This window comes from Typopeltis vanoorti, chromosome 6, assembly GCF_054136105.1.
Source record: "Typopeltis vanoorti isolate ZY-2024b chromosome 6, IOZ_Tvanoo_1.0, whole genome shotgun sequence".
Lineage (NCBI taxonomy): Eukaryota > Metazoa > Arthropoda > Arachnida > Uropygi > Thelyphonidae > Typopeltis > Typopeltis vanoorti.
Window position 1 is genome coordinate 24,910,489 of NC_143554.1, and position 21,578 is coordinate 24,932,066.

General features: G+C 36.5%; 1 protein-coding gene across 3 annotated transcripts in view; it reads right to left on the reverse strand.

Annotated features, from left to right (window-relative positions):
• The window catches only part of LOC150105342 (calmodulin-binding transcription activator 1-like), a 1,067,501-nt gene that overhangs the window by 434,580 nt on the left and 611,343 nt on the right, over positions 1-21,578 (reverse strand). For all 3 annotated transcript variants that reach the window (XM_090394729.1, XM_090394728.1, XM_090394730.1), the window contains one exon: positions 7,528-7,669. In XM_090394729.1, the coding sequence (XP_090250855.1) occupies positions 7,528-7,669 (142 nt within the window). The remainder of the gene's footprint in view (positions 1-7,527; positions 7,670-21,578) is intronic.

Here is a 21,578-nt window from a genome sequence, read left to right on the forward strand (position 1 = left end):
GGTTCCAAGAAAGTGAAAAAAAAAGTAAAATTGTTCCACTGAATAAATGTGGTGATAAAACTGTGGCTACAAATTATAGGCCAAGCTGTATTTCTAGAATTGTGGTGAAGATACTAGAGAGACTGGTAAGAGGCTAAGATACAGAAATGGGTTGATAACAGTAGTATTCTCTGTGGTTGTCAGCATGGGTTTGTTAAAAGGGGAATCATGTTTTATCAGTTTGAGGGCAGATGGTCCAAGATTTTTTGTCCATTTATAAGTTTGTCCAAGGGAACACTCGTCCGGTCGGACATTTCGTCCAATCTCAATTTGTCCCATTGGTCATTTTGTCCAACCTCAATTTGTCACTATATATATCACTATGTCCAACCTAGATTTTTCCACTGAGCAGTGAAAACACAAGAGTGAGTCTGAGCCACTTGTTTTAATTTGTACAAATTTCTACAAGATATATATGTGAGCATTTAATTATAACAAATCAAATAAGGAAACAACAGAATTAATTCAGAAATTGATGTGAAACAGTATGTGAAAACGAGATAATGGATTTTGAAATCAGCAGAGTTTGGAGAATTTAGTCTTCCTCAATGAATTCCTCAGCTGGGTTCAACTTCAAACGATAAGCCATTGACCGCAGATACTTGTTTTCAGCCTTGTACTGAGGATATTTCTGTACTAAGGAGAAAATGCGTTCTTGGTTACATAGATACTGGCTATTCACAGGAGCCCTGATGTTTCTTAGACCTCCAAGGAGTGTTATATCTTGTTCGTTCTGCCTCTGTTCCTCCTTCAGGGAATCGATGAACCTCCAAAGTGATGGATGGTACACCACCATCAACTTTTGGAATTTGTTGCTTTCAGAACATTTCATCCAATTATTTTCAAATGGATGAATAACCTCAAACCCAGGTGCTTTCAGGGCATTTCATCCAATTATTTTCAATTGCACAAATAGGATTGGATGAATAAGATTAAACGAAATGTCCTACTGGACAAGAAAAGTAATGGAAGAAATCGAGGGAATGGACAAGATTTTGATTGGACAAAAATAATTGGACGAACTGCCCTGAAACCGTTTTATCACTTATGTACTATAACAAGGTGACAAATGTCTTGGACAAGGGAGATGCATATACTTTGATTTTACAAAAGCTTTTGAGACTGCCACATGACAAGCTATTATATAAATTAAAACAGATGGGACTGGATAACAGACTTCTGAGTTGGATTGGAGACTGGCTGTCAAATATGTATCAGAAAGTTGTAGATGGAGCAGTATCCCAAAAGAGGAAGGGCAATAATGGTGTGCCACAGGAGTCAATTTTGTGACCGATGTTGGTCAATTTGTGTATTTTGAGGATGGGTTTAACTGGTGATATGCAGGCACCTGCAGATGAAGCAAAACTGGGGAGAGCAATGCAGAGTCAAGCAGATGCTATGGCCTTACAGGACAACTTGAATAGATTGCATGAATGGGCTGGTAAGTGGAACTATCAGTTCAATGTTGCAAAGTGTAAGGTTTTGAAATATGGTAAGTAACGATGGAATGCAAAATATACACTTGGTGGGGGAAAACTTTAAATAAGGTAGAGGAGACAAGAGATCTGGGAGTGGTCATCACATTGAATAATGGTAATGATACAGAGGACCCTGACATGCAGAAATAAAGAGATGATGCCACTGATCAGGCTTCAATGGCATCATAACCTTGTACAATGGCATATGATGCCATTGTACAAGGCCGTGGTTGCTGTGTTTTCATGGTGATGATATGTTAGAAAGGCTCCAGAGAAGAGTCAAAAAAAGTGGTCAGTATGTGAAGTAAAAGGGCAGATTGAGAGAATGTAAATTGCAAAGCCTCGTCAATAGGAGGAATAGGATGGGATATGACTGAGATATATAAGTTAGTCAGGGGTTGTTATATGGCTGACATCAAAGAGATTTTTTTATAGAATGGGAGACAGGTAGAACAAGAGGCCATCCCTAGAAACTGTATAGGGAGGGTGTGAGCAGAAAGTTCTTTGCATGGAGAGTGGTTGGCGAGTATATCGTATTGCCTGAGTGTGAATGTACACACTTTGATTCTTAAGGCATGGTCGGAAGCTATGTGTGTGATAGTGTTTACTTCCCATGAGGAGTCTCTGACTGCATAGAGGTCAGATGTTAATAATAATAACAATGAAAGAATTAAAGGACAACCTTAGTAAAATAAAAAATGGTAAATCAGCAAGCGAAGATGTGATAAACTTCAAACTATAAATTTGCTGTAAAAAAATTTCAGCAGATTATTAAAAATTTTAAATAAAATATATGCAAATTTACAAATACCAATATAATGGAATAAAAGTATAGAATACCTATATTTAAAAAAGGAGATAAAAGAAAACCTGCTAATTTGTGAGAAAAGGGTATATGTGAAACTACAAGGGGGGGGGGTGATTATGAAGAGCTCAGGAGACAGCTTGCGGGTGTAGCGTGGAATGAGGAGTTAGCTGGAAAAGAGATCAATGCAGCTTGGGGGATTTTCAAAAACTGTTTAGTAGATGCAATGTCTAAATGTATTCCAAGAGTGAGAAGGTTAAATAAGGTGGGTGTGAGATGGATGAATAAAGAGATTAAGCATGCGATACAGAGAAAAAGGGCATTGTGGAGGCAGCATAAGAGAAGTGGAAATAACCAATTCCTTGAGGTTTACAAAGACCAAGCAAGGAGGGTGACTTGGTTGGTGAGGGTAGCTAAATAGAGATATGAACAGCAGTTGGCTAATGAAGCCAAAAAGAATCCTAAGAAGTTCTTTCGATATGTAGCCAGCAAAAGAAAGAATGATCATGGAAGGACATTGATTGGAGAAAATGGTATAAAGACAGCTGTTGCAGAATGTGTGGTGGAGATACTTAATGAGCAGTTCATAAAGATCTTTCGATCTTGTGAATGTGACTTCATGGAGGGATTGAGAGCAGTTGTGATGGGGAGAAGAGACTGATTGTAGGTGAGCAAGCGGTGTATGGGGAGTTGAGTAAACTAGATGTTAATAAGGCTGTGCGACTTGATAATATATCACCACGTATTCTGAAAGAATGTGCCAGGGAGATGACATCTGCCTTTGTACAGCTCAGACAGTCAGTGCCATAAACTTTTTTTTTAGGTCTTGATACACTTCTGTAGCAGTTTTTCCTAATTTACAGTAAAATTTTTATCACAGCTATGTGCTCGATGATGCAACTTGTGACATGCTCCACTCACATACACACTCTCACTTTATTTTCCACACAAAACCTGCTGTGTCACCTGACTCGAAAGTTGCACCTGTCATTACAACACACTCTAGCAGTCAAAATTAAACATGTTTGTTACTTTTATTCAAAGGGCTGTCCTGTAAAAAATAAATCTCATTACTTATGGACACACCGTGTATATAATAGAATACTTAATGAAAAACTGAAAATAAATCAGATAAACTAACACCTCTTATTCCCATAAAGGGAGTAAATAAACAAGGCCATTTTAGCTCTATCTAACTTTTAGATGCCTAGTGAGGCTCAATCTCCACCAGTAGCCAATCAGAGATAGCTGGTCCAAAACTATCACTCATTATAAATGGCATGCAGTGAAGAGACCATTGACAAGCGTCACCATCTTGTGGTTCCTAACCCTAACATGATATGTTATTGTTTGTAATAGTGTAGGTTCTACAGTCAATTTTCTTGAGTTTTGGGATGAAAAATTTCAGTTTCTGGGAAGAAAAAAAATTGCTTGCCTGTGCCAGAGATTGACTAACTCAGGAACCAGTAGAAGAAAGGCTTAGAAAAAGTTTCTCTATTCAGCAACCAGAACTGAACCTAGGCATATCTTCGGTCAGCCTAGCACTGAGGAAGCAAACATTACTTCCACTTAGCTACAGAGGCCTCATGTGAAATATCATATGAAGGAGAAAAAGTTATAAAATAAACAACTTCAAAAGTTTTATAGATTATAGATCTGATGAACAGAATACTCAATCTGAATATTGTACAAAAAAAAGAAACATACTTGAAAATATACAACACTTTACTACATTATTAACGCGGTGAAATTTGGGCAATAAATAAAAAAGATAAACAAAGAATAAAAACGGGTGAAAGGAGAACACAAGAACTGCAAAATGTACACTATCAGACCAAAAAACGAAATGAAGACATTTTAAAAGAATTCGAAATAAAACCAATAGAAGAAAAACTAAATAAATACAAACAAAATTGGATAGAATATGTAAACCAAATGGGCAACATCTGATATCCTAAACAATTAATAAATATAAACCAATTGGGAAGAAAAGGCTGGGTAGACCACAAATGATGATATTAGACTGAAAATGAGACCAAAAAATCATATGGTCTATGTCCATATTTAGCATTATGATGATGCGAGAACAGGAATGCAAAATAGTCAGGGAAATGGGAGAGTCAGGGTGGATGGTTAAGCATGGCATAAGGAGGATCGATGTTGGAAGCAACATCCACTTTGCAAGGTTCTGACATTTGTTAGGTAACAACAGGATGCAAAGTACTGGTGAAAAAATTTGTAGGAGGCTGAGGAAATGAGAGATCCAGGAGTGGTGGTGGTGGTAAACAAGGTCCGTGAAGTTTGGGTGTCACATTGCACAAGTTGTGATGTTGTCACATTGGGTTAATGACAATGATGCAGAGGAGCTTGATGAAAGAAATAAATAGGTTATTATTCCACTGTAAGGCCTTAATCAGACCTCATATGGATTACAGCGCATAGATTGGTCACCTAGTTTTCATGGTAAAGAGGATATATGGGGTGTATATAGATATAGATATATTCAAGAGGTGATTAGCTGGGTGGTGAAAAGGGTATATGTGGAACTACAAAGGAGGGTGATTAGAAAAGCTCAGGAAACAGGTTGTGGGTGTAGCATAGAATGAGGAGTTAGATGGAAAAGAGATCAATGCAGCTTAGGGGATTTTCAAAAACTATCTAGTAGATGCAATGTCTAAATGTATTCCAAGGGTGAGAAGGTTAAATAAGGTAGGTGTGACATGGATGAATAAAGAAATTAAGCATGCGATACTGAGAAAAAGGGGATTACGGAGGCAGCATAAGAGAAGTAGAAATAACCAATTCCATGAGGATTACAATGACCTGGCAAGGCGGATGACTTAGCTGGTGAGGGTAGCCAAAGTGAGGTATGAACAGCAGTTAGCTAATGAAGCCAAAAAGGATCCTAAGGAGTTCTTTCAATATGTAGCCAGCAAAGAAAGAATGATTATGGAAGAATGACATTGATTGGAGAAAATGGTATAAAGACAGCTGTTACGGAAGGTGTGGTGGAGATACTTAATGAGCAGTTCATAAAGGTCTTTCAATCTTGTGAATGCGACTTCATGGAGAGATGGGGAAGAGAGACTGACTGTAAGTGAGCAAGAGTTGTATGGGGAGTTGAGTAAGCTAGATGTTAATAAGGCTGTGGGAATTGAAAATATATCACCACGTATTCTGAAGGAATGTGCCAGGGAGTTGACACCTGTCTTGACATATTTTTTTAATACGAGTCTTGCACTCGGTCAAGTTCCTAAGGAGTGGAAGGAGGGCAAGATTATGCCTTCATAAAGGAGGTGATAGAACTCAAGCATCCAACTATAGGCTTATCTGTGTGTTAGGTGTTGTGGTTAAGTTGTTGGAGATATTTGTCAGAACTAGGACCCAGAATTGAGTTGACAACAATGGTATTATCTTTGATGGACAGCATGGATTTGCTAAAGGGAGGTCATGTTTTAATAATCTACTTACTTATTACAATAAGGTGACTGCTTCCATGGACAGAGGAGAAGGATACACAGTAATATACTTAGATTTCGCAAAGGCTTTTGATAGACTACCATATGATAAGTTGATAGTCAAAGTAGAGCGGATGGGGTTGGATATTAGATTGGTGCATTGGTTGGAGTGATATCCAGAAAAAGGAAAGTTACTAGTGGTGTGCCTCAGGGGTCTGTTTTAGGGCCATTGCTGTTTAACTTGTATATTAATGATATTGGTGAAGATTTGGTTGGAGATATTCAGTTGTTTGCAGATGATGCAAAGTTGAGACAAAGCACGAAGAGTAGAGATGTTGTGGCCCTACAAGAAGACTTTAATAAATTGAGTGATTGGGCATGGGAATGGGGATGTGAGTTCAATGTCGCAAGCTGTAAGATTTTAAAATTTGGAAAACAAAAATCGGATGCTGAATTTATGCTTGGTGAGGATATGTTGTCAGAGGAGGAGGAAATAAGAGATCTGGGGGATGACAGTGAATAAGGATCTGAAATTTAGGGGACACAAAAAAAATTGTGAAGACAGCACAAAGGCTTCTGGGAATGATGCGGAGCACACTGACTTGTAGAAGTAGGGAGATTCTTGTTCCATTGTATAGGGCTTTGATTAGGCTACATGGACTATTGTGCCCAGATTTGGTCACCTGATTTTCAGAAGAATGAAGAGATGTTGGAAAGGGTCTAGAGGCAACTGACTAAGGTAGTTTCTAACCTCTGGAATGTCGAGAATGAGGAAAGATTGAGAAAATGCAACTTGGAGAGTCTGGTGGACAGGAGGAAGAGGGGGAGATATGATAGAGACCTAGAAGTTATTAAGGGGTTTTTATAGGATCAATGCTGGAAAGGTTATACAGAAAATAGTGGGAGACCAGAGGTCATCCCTGGAAACTGTATAAAGAAGGCATGAGTAGGGGAGTGAGAAACAGGTTTTTTTCATGCAGAGTTGTGAATGATTGGAATGCCTTGCCTGAGAGTGTGGTGTCTGCAGAGAATTTGAGTGTGTTTAAAACATGGTATGAAGAGCTGTGTGTATGATAAAAGTACCTCCCAGATGAGTCTTTGACTTCATGGGGTCTTGGGTAATAATAATAATAATAATATAAGAAAGGTCCAAAGAAGATTCACTAAAATAGTAACTGATCTTTGGAATGTGGGGTATGACAGTCAGATTGAGGGAATGCAATTTAAAAAACTTAGTGAATGGGAGAAGGAGAGGGAGTGGGATGATACGATTGAGACATAAGTTGGTCAGGGATTGTTAAGGAAAAGTTAATGTGGAGGAAATTTTTCACAAAACTGGAGGGATGGGATAGAACAAGAAGCTATCCCTGGAAACTGTATATGATGTGAGCAAAGAAGTGAGGAACATGTTCTTTGCATACAGAGGGTTGTAAGTGAAATGCATTTTCTGAGAGTATGGTTAATGAAAAAACACTGAAAGAGTTTATAGCACACTCTGATGAGCTTTGTGTATAACTGTGTATCTCACAGTAAGCCTTTTGACTCTATGGAGATAGTCATTAATAATAATAAGTAAATGCAAAGTCAATGAAATCAATAACAATCCATTTTATATTCAAATAACTTTCACCAAATAAATTAATCCATTTCATTAACTGATGAAATTATTATTCATGTTATCAGGTGTTTTCTTAATAAGTGTTTACTACACATTTTAAGTTTGAAGTTTTTATTTATTAACACTTACACATTGGTTTGAGCTGAGAGACAAGCTCTTCTTTTGTCCACTCTTTTTTGTCAGCACAATAACTGAGACTAGGAGTAATGAGCAGCTTATTATCATCACTGTAGGGAACATTCAGATAATGGACCAAAACAATATCAGGATTCTGAGAAAGAATAATATGGAGGTTGAATTAAAACAAATATTTATTAGAAAAACAATGTCTAAGAATAAATTTAAATGTAATGGCAATTTATGTGTAAGTATGATACAGCATATCAAAATGGTCTCCTCTCTTGTTGTGTACTTAAAGTTTGTGTTGTCCCAGTTGTTGATGTTTATTGTTTCTCATAGTCTGAGGGATAAACACACATCAGCACTGCTTTACAAGCGCACTGTGAGTATACATTATGCTATTATTAGATTTTTTTTTTCTTTATAAAAGGTTTTCATTAAAAAAGGTATAAAATTAAAATCACTGAGATTTAGAGAATAACTTTACAAAATATGGTGAAAAGGGTATAAATCAAGGATTACAGATAGCTGTTGGAAGTTTTTCAACTTGGTTATACTATAAATTAAAGATGCCAAGAAATTATATTCATGGTTTAATCCTTTATCCAAGTGTAAGCAAACAAAGTTTGCTTCTGAAGTAACTTGAGGAATAAGATGTAACACCTTTTGGCGCTACTCATATATGGAAATATGACTTCTGCATTACTTCAACCTTGGTATCTCTTCTGAGTCTGGCTCCCACTGATGAGACTTCAATAAAGGTCGAAACAGGTCTGGGTAGTGATCCTTCCCATAATGCATACATGTCCGGATATGTGCTTTGCATCATTGGATGCTAAGGCAAGTGATGTGAAGTTATTAGCCTCTATATATGAGTTGCCCAGTCCTAAATTTACTTTAGGCACAAATTTTGCTTACACTTGTTTAAAGGATTAAACAAAGAATATAATTTCTTGGATTCTTTAATTTTTTGGGTATAAATCATGAATAGATAGTATGATTTAAAAAAAAGAGAAACTAAAACATTGCTATGCATAATAAATGTGTACATTTATTGTCAAAAGGTGTTCTTTTGCATCATCACAATTTGCTATAAAACAACTAAAATAATTCAAACCCTTAAAGTTGACATTCTTACTCATGTGATTAGTTACTACCGTTTTTTTTTTTTTTTTGGATCAGTAAAAAAAGAATTTTCCCATGATGACAAGCAAGGTTCTCTCTAAGCTGTGCATGAGGAATTTTCTAATGTATGTTCTTACTAAGTCACTTATTTTATTTAGTAATTTCTGTAATGCTCCCACTCCAATATTACTCTAACTCACACTTTAGTCTGCATTGAATGTACAAACAGATGCAGAGGCATATTTGTGTAGTGTCTACTGACTAGACACTACAGTCACTTGAACTCATGCAAAGAGTGATGAATTTTTGTAGTTATACAGATTTAAGCAAATTAATTTAGTGCTCACAATTTTACACGATGTTATATTCAGGCAATAACAATCAGGGAAAAGAAGAAACAGCTATAATATTAAACACTGAATATGAGTATAATCTTCTTGAATGGCAGGCAATATCAAGTAGAGTGATGTGGGTGTGAAGATCAGAATGGTAGAGTGAATATCAGAATGGAGAACTGGACAATGAGACTTATTTGTGCTTATGGTACCACAGAAGGTTTTATTAAGGAAGAAGTGAAGGAATTTTTCGAGGCATTAGAGAAGACAGCAGACACAACGAAATAGGAAAAATTGGTCCTTGTTGGAGATCTGAAGAGCAGAGTAGGAAATGATAATGATAAAGGTGTAAGTGGGACATTATATCAAGCAATATATAGCCTGCATATGAGTTGTAAATCAGCAATTAGAAGTGAAGGAGATACAGGAAGATGGTTTGATGTTAAGTCAGGTGTGCGACAAGGGTGTAGATTATCAGCAGTTATTCATCATCTATATGGATCACACTCATGAAGAAAAGCAGTATTAAACCTGATATCGACATTGGAGATGTTAATCTCAGCTCATTACTTTATGCAGATGATGTTATACTCCTGAAAAAATTCAGGACAAGTCTGCAGGATTAGCTGACCAAATTGAATTACTGCTGTAATAAATTTGATATGAAAATCAACATTAAAAAGACAATAATAATGAAAAATAGGCAGAATCGTTGAAACTGCATCCCGAAAGGATAACTTATAGAAGAAGCAAAACATTTCAGTTATTTAGGCACAATTTTTTTAGTAAAGATGGAAAATTAAATTTGGAAAACAGACAGCAAACTTCGCAAAGTTGGTATGGGATAGGAAGTCAGCTGAATAAATTTATATGGAATAAAAGAGAGATTAGTCAAAACACTAAACTAGCTGTATACAAGACAGTATTCAAACCAATTTTAACTTGTGTATGAGCTGGATTAGAAATAAAACTCTTGATCAAAGACTGGAGACCACATATATGATAGTCCTGAGAAAGATTGGGGGGGGGGGGTTTGCACAGATGGCATCAATGGCAGTATTATATTAAAAATGAGGTTATTAGGAAAGAATTTGACATTGTTAGCATTCAGGAATGAGTTAGCAGAACTAATCTCAGGTGGTATGGCCACTTAAACAGAACGGGAGTGGAAAGATTAGCTAAACAAATGTTTTTTGCCAGGATGGCAGGAAAAGACTCAGAGGAAGACCAAGATATAGGTGAATTGATATAGTAAAAAAAGTGCCTTAGAAAACAGAACTATAAGATCTGATAATATTGGAATGTTGACAGATAACAGGCTAATCTGGAGGGAAATTGTTGATAGGAAATTAGTAATGATGTAACTTTTTATGTAGTACTATCATAAGATCCTGTACATCCAGGATCTTATGATAGTACTACACTTGCAGGGGGATATTCAGTTGTTTGCGGATGATGCGAAGCTGGGAAGGATTATTAGTAATAGTGCAGATGTGGTAGCCCTGCAAGAGGATTTAAATAAGCTAGATAGATGGGCAAATGAATGGGGGTCAGTTTAATGCAGCAAAATGTAAGGTCTTGAGGTTTGGGAAACATCGATGGGATGCTGCATACTCTATGGGAGGAGTTATACTGGAGGAAGTAGGGGAGACAAGAGATCTGGGGTTGATGATTGATAGAAACCTGAAGTTTAGGGGACATATTGCAAATGTGGTGAAGGTAACACAGAGGATTGCTGCTATTATGAGAAGGACACTGACCTGCAGAGATAAGAGGGTTATCATTCCGTTGTATAAGTCTCTGATCAGACCACACTTGGACTATTGTTCTCAGATTTAGTCCCCAGGATTTGAAGGGGATAAATTAACTGTGGAAAGGATACAAAGACAGATGACAAAGATGGTTTCAGGACTGTACAAGGATAGTTATGAGGATCGGCTGAGAGAATGTGGACTGCAGAGTTTAGTGGATAGAAGAAGGAGAGGTGATATGATTGAGACTTTTAAACTGTTAAGAGGTGATTACAGGGTTGACACTGGGGAGTTCTTTCGCTTGGTTGATCAGCGGGAAGGAGTGATGACAAGAGGCCATCCCTGGAAGTTACGAAAGGAAACTGTGAGCAAGAGGGTAAGGAGTGGTTTCTTTGTGTGGAGGGTGGTTGAGCCGTGGAATGCATTGCCTGATGGAGTGGTGGGAGCGAGAACAGTCAGTGAGTTTAAAGAGTGGTATGATAGACTTTGTGTTTCTCAGGGGGGGAACTCCCCTCGATGAGTCTTGACAGACTTTATGTCTTAGGAAGGACCTCCCTCGATGAGTCTTTTGACTCCTCGGAGGCCTGAATAATAATAAAATAATAAAATAATAATAATAATCCAATTCCAATTTGTCATAACCTGTAAAATCTAATTCCTGTAACCTGTCATAACCTGTAACATCCAATTCCTAACAGACACCCTTTAAGGGTGTCTGTTAGGAATTGGATGTTGATTATTTTACAGGTTATGACAAAAAAAAGGGGAGGATAAACATTAACATGGGTCATTAATCCTAACAAATATTATATTAGCAGTTTTAATGTATACTTCCAAAATGTCACTGTCAAAAATAAAGAGGGAAAAGAACTGCAAATTCATTTAAATTTGAGTGGCTGGTAAAAAATGTGACAAATTTAAAGAGCTGAAGATGGAGGTTGCTTTTATAGATATGCTTGGAATGTAATATACAAGACCTTTTAACAAAGATATGTGTCACATACATTGATTCTGAGACTGGAAATTTGTACAGAGTGTTTTCATGAATACATGGGCCAGCAAAAATTAGAGAGAATATTGATGACAAATGTTCTTTTGCTTTGCCATTATGAGAAACATTCCCTTTTATGATTGCTTCTTCTTTGAAATGCATACATGAAAATTCTACTCAGATGATGTCACAAAGAAGCTTGGAAAATAATTTTGCAAGTGTTTGGAAAAGCATGCAACTATTTTGAAAAATAATACTAGAAGTTCATAGATTTTACACTTTCTAGATTTCTTAAAAAAATAAGCTAAGCTACCTTGACTTTTTTAATTTTGTCCCTGTGGACAGGGAAGTATAAAACCAACTGCTATATGCCAGGTTGAATAAGTCAATTTTCCATTATTTTATTTTATTTTTATTATTATCTACATATATGGAGTCCAAGGAGACCATTTCAACTTAAATTCACTCATTAAGCTTCTTTTTGTCTGTTAACTACATTTTTTTTTCAGTTAACAGGTTAGTGTGAACTTCCTGCAATGAGTGAGCAGTAGTCAACTGTGGCCTGAAAGGCTCCATGATAATGTCTGTATTATATCCCTGGAAACTGCATAAAGAGGGTGCGAGTGGGGGAGTGAGAGGCAGGGTTTTTTTCATGCAGAGTTGTGAATGATTGGAATGCCTTGCCTGAGAGTGTGGTGTCTGCAAGGAGTTTGAATGTGTTCAAGGCAAGGTATGATGAGCTATGTGTATGATAAAAGGACCTCCCAGATGAGTCCTTGACTCCATGAGGTCTTGGGGTAATAATAATACTAATAATTAAATCAAGTGTTCTTAATTTTTAAAACTGGCTGATCACCCACTACTTCTTTCGAAAATTGAAAGCAATTTGAAGAGAGCCTAGTTTGTCCATGCTATGAAGGGATAAGGAAAAGGACAGTCTGCATTTCTGAGATGGGGGAGGAAAAAAAACTTGCTATACTTGAGACAGGCTAATTCCCCTAAATGCAGAGTCAGCATTTTTCAGACACTGAATTAAAACATAATCAGAATTAGAAGTGAATCGCACCTTGCATGTCTTCTTATAATTTTTACTTTAAAAGCAGTGTTCATATTAATAGTGTCTATGTAACATAGTCAAGTTTTAAAATCAATGTATCAATTTTTTTTTTTTTTTTTTTTTTTGAATTCTCAATATTCCTTTGAATTTTATGAATTCTGTTTCTAAATGTCAACATTTTGATAACCCAGAAACAAACTGTATGAACAGCAACAAATATAGCATACTGCTATATGTATGATGAGGAAATTCCTTAACTCCCATAACTAATGTAAGATCACAAACAGACCTCCAAGGAAATGATATTGAAGAGCACCTTAAGAATTCTCACCTTAGTAATTAGGTATGTATAAGATGGATAAAATCTACTGTTTTTTTCACCAAATAGATGAAATTAATTAAACTTGCCAAAAAATTACACTTGGATAAAAGATAAAACAAGAATATGATTTCTTGGCAAGTTTAATTAAATTTGTATCCAATGAAGTGGCATTATTCATTATTATTTTTCTTCTAGAATATCATTACCATGATAATAATAATCATGCCTGATTATTATTATTATTATTATTTGACACCTCCAGGGAGTCTAAAGACTCATTGAGGGAGGGCACTTGCTCTACAACTCTGTCTCCACCACTCAATCCACCAACCACTGCAAATCCACTAATGGCATCTACTGCTGACCACCACCACCACCACTAGTTGTTCCACAGACAATCACAAACATCCATGCCCATGGTGGGATTCGAACCTGCAGCCTTTTGGCTGGAGAGTAGATACGCTAACCACTCGGCCATCCAGGCTGGCAAGAAATTTTGATGCAGAAGAAATTTTTCATACGTGGAAACGAACCCAACTCTGGAGGTTGTGTAAAGAGTATGAGGCCTAGTTTTTATTTTCCCTTAGAGAGTGATAATGAGTAGAAAGGGTTGCCAGAGGTGGTTATGAGCACTTTGTAGCTTTATTATCATCATTACATCAACTCATTATGGGATGTTCACTTATTTAACAACATATTTATCATACTGAATCTTAAATTAACACTCAGCAGTTACAATGCATTCTGGTAACATGTGGCACTCAACCATTCTCCAAGTAAAAAATCTACTCTCACCCTCTTCATCACACCTATACAGAAGTTAAGGGGATGGGCTTCAGTTATTTGCTTCTCATCTTTTACACTTTTTTTATAATTCTCTCTGTATTAACCCAATAAAATTCCCTCACCTCTTTTCCACTTATCTACCAAACTCTGTGATTTACATTCCTTTAACATCTCCCCACACCCTACATTGCAGAGTCCTAATATTGCCTTGGTCACTCATCTCTGGACATTTTCCAATTTTTCTGCATTACAATAATAAAAACTAGGTAATCAAATCTGAGCACAACAGTACCTGTGTTCTGTAACTAGTGATTTATACAGGTACAACCATCTCATCTCTACTTGTCATTATTCTCCTTATCATAGCAGTAACGTCTCCACTGTTAACCATCACTCCCAGATCTCAACTCTTATATATCTACACTCCAAAATGCAATACTTGCGCTTATTAATATTGAATTTACAACCACACTAATTTAGCAGTGGAAAGTCTATTCAAATCATCCTGAAAGTAATTAACAGTAGCAAACATTTCTTATAATTCTCCTAACTTTTGCATTACCAGCAAACAACTGAAGATCCCTAAGTCAATCCATGTGAATTGAAATATCATTAACAAGTAAGTTAAGCAGCAGTAGCCAAGGACAAAAACCACGGGGCAATTTACTAGTTATTTATTTTTTTTTTTGACACACTGTTCAATCATACACAACTTGCTGGTATCATTCGGAGAGCCAATCTACCTCCAATCAATTTAACCAATTTATTATCCAACATGGTAATATGGGTATTTATTAAAATTTTATTAAAAGGTAATTTATTACCTTTTAATAAAATACATAAATCATTGCTGAAATAAGACCTACCCTTTACAAATCCATGCTAATGATATATATCATTAGCATGGATTTGTAAAGGGTAGGTCTTATGCCATCAACCCAATCCTGTATTCTATTCGTAAACAACCTCTCCAATACCTTGACTACAACTGCAGGTAGACAGACTGGTCTTTAACTAGAAGCTAGAACCATGCTTGTGGAGGGTTGTTTTTGGCCAATTCTTAATAAGAATCATTCTGCAATAGTAAATACAGCAGATCTCTCTCTCTCATATCTATTTTCATTTCCCTGTTCCTGACTGATTTTTATAAATATCCTTCTCATCCTATAATCTCTTCTTTATTCTTATATCAAATCCTTTCTCCTTCCTTCTATAATTTGGTTTGAAATCTCTTTCTCTCTCTCTCTGATCCTTGTCTACACTAACTTTGTCTTGACTCTGCACTCTCAACAAACAAAAATCACTCAAAATGTTGAACACCAAACTGATTCAGATATGATCAATGAACCTTAAACCATTCCAAATTCACTTCAGATTCTCTCCAGACATCAAACTGAACACCCTTTGCTTGACACAATGCAGCCATTTTATTTCGTCGTTCATTATCTCTGCTCTCTTTCTCAATTTACTATTGCCGGCCTGGTTGGCCAAGTTGTTAGCATATCTGCTGTCCAGCCAAAAGGCTGCGGGTTCAAATCCTGCCATGGGCATTGTCTCTGAAAATACTAGTGGTGGTGGTCGGCAGTAGATGGCGGTGGTGTAGATGATGAAAGTAGTTGTAGTTGGTGGACTGAGTAGTGGAGACTGAGAGTTATAGAGTAGGTGCCCTCCCTTGATGAGTCTTTGGACTCCCCGGAGGTATCATGTAATAATAATAATAAATATCGGAGCAACACTCCAACTACTTTCCCAACAACATTACTATCCTTCACAAATAACTTCCTCAAATCTCTTTCCACACTTCTTTTTCACCCTCCAAGTCATTTGTGCCTACAGCTACAAGTAGTTCTGATGCCAATTTTTTTTTTCCACACAAGGAATCCGTGTGCCACCTGGAAAACATGCTTTATGTACCCTGTTATTCACCACATCTCTAATGACTGGTATGTGAATAAGAAGATTGAAGGAATCAGATGATTTTTGTTTCTTACTGTCTTTTGAAGAAACAGTAGTGAGAAAAGCTAATCCAAAGAACCTAGGTAGACAGAATGAAGGTAAATCATTCTTTAAATGGTAAATGATAAAAGTACAATGATAAATTGGTTCAGTAAGTTTGAAGCTGGACAGTAAATGGATGATGACCAACAGCTGCTTGTGATCTGATGTGTTTTGGAAGAAAGTAGAGTTACAATGGTAGCAAGTTTAGCAGAAGACTGTCCATGAAAATACCTACACAACAGAAATAAGATAAACAAGCATCTATGAGAGAGTGGATGGAGTGAATATATGAGAGAAAGAGAGAGAGAGAGAGGAATCATCAGTAATTGAATTTTCCTCTTCTGGTTAGCATCAAGCATTCCTAAGGAAATTTTAGATGTACCACCCTAAATCTGTCCACAGTTCAGCAAACTTTAGGATTTACACAGTATTAACAGTTGTACAGATGAGAAATAGTGGCTTAGCAACTTGAATTGAAAAGTATTCCTAGATTTTAGGAAGCTGAAGGAGCTGAGATCTTTCTTGCAAGAAATAAGATAGAACAGCATTTTCTTAACACTCAACTTCAAAAAGTAATCCTCACTTTGCTGAAGAATAGCAATAAGATCAGGAGTTAAGAATTGGTTATGAAAAATCTTGAAGCTCGCTCTTAATGATTGGACACTGGAAGAATGGTTCAATGAAGACAAATGGAGTATAATGTTATCAACAAAGCTATAAATAGAATCTGAGGTCAGTGAGAGAAGGTCATGGATGTATAGACAGAAGAGGAAAGATGAAAGTACATAGTTCTAGAGTATCACAGCACAGTTTGGAAAAACCTAAGACATCTGCCATGACACAGGTATTGATTTTATTTTTCAATATTCTTACCTCTGATCACTATTTTTTTTTCTATCTTATTTTTATAATTTTCATTTATTATTATTATTTTTTTTAGAACCTGCCACAATTACTTTGGTTTCCAATGAATTTATATTAAGTCCATAATTAAATAAATTAGAAAATAAACAAATAAATTAGGTGCTTAGGGAGTGATTAAGGGTCAAAGCTATATAACTGAGAGGAGACCTCCACATAGCCTTTAAAGGAATACAAAGAACCAATCGGGGCTTCTGACCTAATGTCCAATCCTCACCTTCTCGTGTGGACCCTGTTAGGTATCTACCTGGATACTGAACAAACAAGGATGGGCTGGCAATTTTGGATTTAGCCAACCAAATTGTATTCTTATTGGCTTAAACCAAAATAAAAAATGATGGTACAACATGACAGAATTTCATGCTGACTGGGACGTCGCCTGGTTAAACAAAGCCCCAGTTGTTTTCGCCAGGGAACCACAGCAAACAGTGAAAAGTCAGTTACTGGAACAATTCCTAAAACCCAACCTAACTCAACATCACCAGAGTTCAAGATCGGTACTATCAACATAAGAAGCTTGAATTGCAAAGAAATAGAGCTAGTTGAGGAATTAGATAAGTACCAGATTGACATAATAGGGGTGACTGAAACAGAAAAGGTAAAAAAACTGATGAGATTTTTCTGAGCAATAAATACAAAATGTTATATTCAGGCAATGATAATCAAGAAAAAGAAGGAGTAGCCATAGTATTCAACACTAAATTCGAGGCTAATCTTCTTGAATGGCAAGCAGTCTCAAGTATAGTGATGTGGGCAAATCAGAATGGGAAACTGGACAATGAGATGGTTCCACAGAAGGTTCTACTAAGGTAGAAGTGGAGGAATTTTTTATGGCTTTAGAGAAAGCAACTAACACAATGAAAAAGGAAAAGTTGGTCCTTGATCTAAATAGCAAAGTAGGAAATGATTGTCAGACATACAAAAATATATTGGGAAAATTTGGAGAAAACAGCAAAACTAATAATAATAGCAAATACTTGTTGGATTTCTGTTCAGGACATGAACTGGTTATTAATAACACCATGTTCCAACATAAAAGCATGCACAAATTCACAGGGAGAGAAGAGGCAAGGGAGAAGAAAAGTTTCAATGACTATGTTATTGTTGATAGTGATGTTTTCTCCCTGGTGCAGGACACCAGCATGTACAGAGGATTTGAAATTGGAAGTGATCATCATTTAGTCTTGAGCAGGACTAAATTGAATTTCATATTGAAAAGAAGATGATGTAAGAAAGTTTTAAAGCGAATAAAAGTTGCGCAGTTCTCACATTTGAACTGTAGACTAAAATACACAAACATGATTGAAGAAAAAATGAAAGAGTTTGAGAAGAGAAACCAAACCTTGGCGATTCATTGGCAAGCCCTGAAGAAAACGCTGATTGATTCAGCTTGAGAGGCATGTCGTGAGTTGTCTGTAAGGATAGAAAAATCAGAACTCCATGGTGGACACAGGAAGTTAAAGAGGAAGTGAAGGAAAAGAAGAAAGCGTATTGAAAGTTCCTGGCAAATAAGTCAGCTTGTGCTCTTAGAGAATACAGAGACAAATGTAAGAAAGCTAAACACTGTGTAAAACCAGCTAAACAAAAGTCATGGGAGAACTTTGGCAAGAACATGTTGAAGAATCTTAGAAATGGAGGAAAGAGTGCCGTAAAAGGAGTTAGAGATGATAAAGGTGACATGAAAACAGGAGAAAAAGATATCCTTGAAGAATGGAGTAATTACTTCAAAAAACTGCTAAATGAGACAAGCAGTAATGACAGCAGAGTGGTAAAAAACACTGACCGGGCATGCAGTCAGGAACACATATCCATACTTGAAGTAGAAAAAGCCATTAAACGCCTGAAATGTGGAAAGGCAACAGGAGTAGATGATATTTGACCAGAAATGCTCAAGTATGGAAGTATAAAAGTCTTACAGCAGTTGCACTGCATAGTTCAGAAGGCCTGGAGACAGAGAACGCATTCCAGATAATTGGAGTAGAGCTCTCATAGTATCCATATATATAAAAAGGGAAATAAAACCAAATGTCAGAATTACAGAGATATTTCCCTACTGACTGTTCCTGGTAAGATATATGCAAGTATATTTGAGAAACGGTTCAGAAGAATTGTGGAAGAGAAGCTTGGTGAAGAATATGCTGGATTCAGGCCAAATAGAGTCTGTCAGTATCAGATGTTCACTTTATGACAGATAGTTTAGAAATCATGGGAATATAAAAAAGATCTGTATTTAAGTTTTGTAGATCTGGAAAAGGCATATGACAAGGTGTCAAGAAAGATTGTATTCAAAACACTACAGTTATATGGTGTCAATGGGGCATTATATCAAGCAATACTTAGTGTTTATTTGAGTTGTAAGTCAGCAGTAGAATTGAAGTAAGTACAGGAAGGTCGTTTGATGTTAAATCTGGTGTCAGACAAGGATGTACATTATCCCCTCTGTTATTCATTATCTATATGGATCACATTATGAAGAAAAGCGGTATTAAACCTTATATCAAAATTGTAGATGTTAATATCAGCTCTTTTCTTTATGCGGATGATGATATACTTCTAAATAAATCTGCTATAAGTCTGCAAGATTCCCTGACTAAAGTGAATAACTGCTGTAATGAATATGGTATAAAAGTCAGTATTAAAAAGACAAAGACAATGAAAAATTCAGAAACATTGAAAATATCAACTGCATTGTGAATGGAGAACCTATACAACAAGTAAAACGTTTCGGCTAATTAGGCACGATTTTTAGTGAAGATGGTAAATTAAATATGGAAATAGACAACAGAATCAACGAATCTGGTATGGTAGGAAGTCAACTGAACAAATTTATATGGAATAAGAGAGAAATTAGCCAAAACACTAAATTAGCTGCATACAAGACAGTATTGGCTTGAATACTGTCTTATATACAAGACAGTATTGAAGCCCATTTTAACTTATGGATCTGAGAGCTGGGTAAGAAACCGCAGATATGAGAGTCCTGAAAAAGATTAGGGGGCATGAACTGATGGCATCAATGGCAATATCATATTAAAAATGAGGATATTAGGAAAGAACTTGATATTCTCAACATCCAGGAATACATTAGCAGTGCTAATCTCAGGTGGTATGGTCACTTAAACATAATTTAAACAGAATGGGAAAAGAAGATTAACAAAACAAGTGTTCTCTGCTAGGTTGGCAGGAAAAAGACCCAGAGAAGACCTTATTCTTATATAGAAATATGATATCTGATAATGTTGGAATCTTGACAGGTAACAGACTGATTTTGAGGAAAATTGTAGATGGGAAGTTAGTAATGATGTAATTTTTCATGTAGTACTATCATAGCTCTTGAGGGTATATATATCAGGAATTTGATGATGATGATGATAAGAAATAAATTGAAGAATAATGGCCATAAAATACACCTGGTTTACACCTCTAGTGACTTTCATCTTCTGAGATACCACTTCTCCATACACAACTTTCTGACAGCTAATTTTCTATCTAATTCACTAAACTCTTATCTAACCCACATTTATCTCAATTTAAATACTAACTTGTTATTTGGCGAATTTATAACAAAATCAAAATCTCCTGTAATTGCATCTCAAATTTATGATTTTGAGAGCATATGGTGTGAGGTAGAGGTGGGCAAGACAGGATATTTAGTGGGGTGTTGCTACACACCCAGGAGCACAGAGGATGGGGACCAGGAGATGTTTAGACAGTTAAGTTTGGCAAGTGCAAGAAGAATGATTGTTATGGGAGATTTTAACTACAGTAGTATAAATTGGAGAGAGGAAGATGCATGTAGCAATAGGGGAATGGAATTTCTAGAATTCTTGGGGGACAAATGTCTTAGGCAACATGTAACAGAGGGAACAAGAGGTTCAAGAGTTTTGGATTTGGTTATAGCATCAGAAGAGTTAATAATAACTGAGATAACATCTCTCCCACCAGTTGGAGAGAGTAACCACATGGTTTTGACTTGGAAAATGAATAGACATGCAGGAGTATCAAAGAGACAGGAACTTATGGAATTATAAAGCAGGTGATTATAATAGTCTTAGACGTCAACTTCGGGAAATTTCATGGAGGGAGGAATTGGAAGGCTGGGATATCATTAGTGCATGGGAAATTGTGAAAGAATATTTATTAGCAGCAATGGTAAGTTGTATACCACGAGTGAGAAAGAGGACATAATTTGGAGCAAAGTGGATGACAAACAATATTAAACAGGGGCTGCATGCGAAAAAGAGGCTATGAAAGAGATATAAGGAGACAGGTGAAGAACAGATGCATTAAGAATATAACACACAGGCCAGGATAGTGACTAGTATGGTAAGGAAGGTGAAACTGGAATATGAGAAGTGATTGGCCCTAAGATCCAAAGAAAATCCTAGGGAAATTTTTACCTATGTGGCCAGTAAGAGGAGAAATGACTGTGGAAGAATGGGATAAAAATGGGAATAGAGTGACTGATGCAGAGGACATAGTGGAATTGCTCAATGAACACTTTATTGGAGTATTTCATCCTAGAGGAATCAGTTTTAATGCTAGAGGGATAGGGCTGGTTCGAGGTTTAGAGGTACAGGAGGAGAGCGTGTTTCAGATACTGAGTACTCTGGATGTCAGTAAAGCTTTGGCACTGGATGGTATTTCACCACAAGTTTTGAGAGAATGTGCTAGGTAACTGACAGTGCCTTTAACCTGGCTTTTCAGTGAAAGTCTGGCTTCGGCAAAGGTACCCAGGGAATGGAAGGAAGGTAAGATAGTGCCATTGCATAAG